Genomic DNA, 3,070 nt, shown 5'->3' with positions numbered 1-3,070 from the left:
GTGTAAGTGAATAATCTGCTTCAAGCCGCCGGTTTGTTGTTTCTGGAGTTTATTTGAAGACCGGAGCAGTGAGTGCTGTACTGACAATTGACAAATGGTGCAGACAGGTCCAGCCGCGCGAAAGTTTGGAGATGGTCTCGCGCAGCATATCAGAGGCGTAGTGATACTCAGTTCCATAAAATAGTTCCAATTGAATGGAGGGTATGCAGCACGGACGTCACTTTCCCACTGGAACATGCCCCCTCAATCGGGACTGGCAAAACCTAAAACCTATGGGCAAAACATTCAGCAGGTTCTCTGTTGTTTGGAGCAGTAGGTGTCATTAATCTAGGCTGATTACTGCATTCAAAATCAGTCTGGCTGTCACTCAGTGGGCATGACCATGCAGTGACTTCTGCCTGTGACATCACGTGCATACCCTCTATATGGGAAAACTGGCCTCAGAAATGAGTCTGACCCACGGCCACCTAGAGTTTAATTAAAGCCTCTGTTACAGTAGAAAACATAACATAGCTTGAAAGTAATAATAGTAATAATAATGACAACAACAACAACAACAATAATAATAATAATAATAATAATAATAATAATAATAATAATAATAATAATACATTCATGTGTAATGTTATTTTAAAGGACTATGCTTGATATAGAATTGCATTAGCCTCTTGTATTGTGTTATATTAGCCTGTTACCCTGTAAGGTGTTTTGTTGGGCATGGTTAAAACTTTTTTCTTGTGTGTTGCGTTATTTGTTGCTTATGTTATAACTTGGCCCTGTACCATTTATTTTATCTGGCAAGCTGTCAATGGAGGCCAGAAGACGATACAAAATATAAAAAAGAAGGCATATAACCCTAGTCTGGGTAAACCCAGCCTCCACGTGACCTGCTCTCAGACCTGCTCTGCTCTCGTAGTGACTGAGAGCAGAGCCCTGTACTACGAAACTAGTTTAGTGGTTTAGCGAGGTAACTTCAGGTTTAAACCTGGTTTGGCCGTACTACAAAGCAAGTTAACTTCTTACCGACATATATTTCCATAGCAACTTATGCTTCACACTTAACCTGGTCCGTAGCAGGTTAAGTTGCAAGGATAAGATTAGACCTTAAATCCACCGCCCACGAACCAATCGAATCAGCAGTTTGGAAAAATGGCCAACCCCTTTCTGGATGAGTTTCCCGTAGAGGAAGGAGCACGAATTGTAAGGGGGGCTCTGAGGAGAGAAAGAGTGTTTCGCGACCGGCAGGATCCATTTGGTCATTCAGAGGATTATCTGTATGAGAGATATCGCTTCTCCGGTGACGGATTAAGATATTTGTGTGATTTGTTGCAGCCCTATCTTGCTAACGTGACCCTCCGTAGCCATGCCCTGTCTGTGCCAGAGATGGTTTGCATCGCCCTACGCTTTTTCGCGTCGGGGGCTTTCATGTATAGCGTCGGGGATGCAGAGAACCTCGGGAAAAACACCATATGCAAGACCATTCACAAAGTCGCCCGTGCTTTAACAGAGCTACTGCCTGGATTTGTGGTGTTCCCGGGACACTTGCCCACGTTAGCCATAAAAGAAGGCTTTTACGACATTGCAGGTAACTCATTTTACTCCATCTATACAGTGTGTAGAGCCCATGATGCATAAATGATATAATAAATGTAGCCTACTCCTGTCATAGGCTTCCCCAGAGTGCTGGGTGTAATAGACTGCACCCACATCCCCATCACTGCACCTCTGGGTGAGAATGAAGGGGACTTTGTGAATCGAAAGTCATTCCACAGCCTTAACATCCAGGTAAATCCTGCAATGATCATTTGTCATGCACAATGCACATTTTACATTCAAGTTGGACATGAATAGCTACATCTTGCCCATGTATGTTTCCCATTCCATATTTTGGGTGGATTTACACACGTCATTGTGCACGTTTGTGTCATACATGATGTGTGACTAATAAACTTCCCCCTGCATGAACCACACTTCAATGCACATTGACATCATGTTATGTGGAAGTACAGTTAATCCCAAATGCTTTTGCAGATGACTTGTGACCATCAACAACTCATCACCAGCCTGGATGCCAAGTGGCCGGGGTCGGTGCACGACTCCCGGATCTTCAGGGAGTCCACACTGTGCCACAGATTTGAGCAAGGTATGGAAAATATACATTTAATATAATTTTGAGTCATGCCTTCCCCAAACTGAAATGTGATACTGATGTTGGCAATATTCCTTCTTATCCTCAGGGCTGTTCAGTGGAGTGCTCCTTGGAGACCGGGGGTACCCCTGCCTGCCGTACCTGATGACCCCCTATCCTGACCCTCAGGCCGGCCCACAAGCCCATTTCAACCTGGCTCTTAGCAGAACCCGGGTCAGAATAGAAATGACATTTGGCATCTTGAAGGCCCGCTTCACCTGCCTGCACGAGCTCAGGGTGGTGCCAGACCGGGCATGCAGGATCATAGCAGCGTGTGTGGTGCTGCACAACATAGCCACCATACGGAGGGAGAGAGTCCCTCCGTTTGAGCCACAGCCCCCTGATGTGGTGGACCCCATCACCCTAGACTACCCTACTGGCAGGGCTGTCAGGGAGGCCATCACAGAGCAATTTTTTGCCTAAAATAAAAATTAAATACACACATGCCTTTGTTTTAAATCATTTTCTCTTTATTTTAATTGTTGTGCCGCCTCATCCTCTGCTGCTCCCGTTCCTGTGAAAAAATGAGAGAAATACTGAACTGTTTTACAGTGTGGGTGGGGGATGAAAGCATAGACATAAGTGTGTTAACTGATTTACCTTCTTTCTTTCCTCCAATTCCTCCACCTGCAGCCTGGCCTTTTTTATGAGCAACTCCTTGTGCTCAATGTCCAGCTCCAGTTTTCTTTTATATAGAGCCCTCACATTGTCTGCTGAAACCTGAAACAAATTCAAGACAGAATAGAGTTGCTTTGGCATGCAAGCCTTGTCCCTTTGCAAGGCTCACTTGAAGACAGAGGTCACAGTGACTAGGCTACCCTGTTTGAATTCAGCTTAATTCACCTACATTTCGTGACCCTCTTCCTCTCTTAGGTGTATGGG

The 3,070-nt window shown here is 45.0% G+C and overlaps 1 protein-coding gene across 1 annotated transcript; it reads left to right on the top strand.

Moving 5' to 3' along the window:
* Positions 1 to 1,149: 1,149 nt before the first annotated feature.
* LOC310779398 (putative nuclease HARBI1) lies at positions 1,150 to 2,611 on the top strand (the record flags this gene model as incomplete). The annotated part of the gene is made up of 4 exons (XM_083639933.1): positions 1,150 to 1,585; positions 1,670 to 1,785; positions 2,032 to 2,143; positions 2,238 to 2,611. 4 exons carry the CDS (start codon positions 1,150 to 1,152, stop codon positions 2,609 to 2,611), a joined length of 1,038 nt encoding a protein of 345 aa, XP_083496059.1.
* Between the last annotated feature and the right edge of the window lie 459 nt (positions 2,612 to 3,070).

This window comes from Poromitra crassiceps (genome assembly GCF_964638095.1).
Source record: "Poromitra crassiceps genome assembly, chromosome: 7".
Lineage (NCBI taxonomy): Eukaryota > Metazoa > Chordata > Actinopteri > Beryciformes > Melamphaidae > Poromitra > Poromitra crassiceps.
Note: the sequence above shows the minus strand (reverse complement) of the source record. Positions and strands in the feature narration are given on the sequence as shown.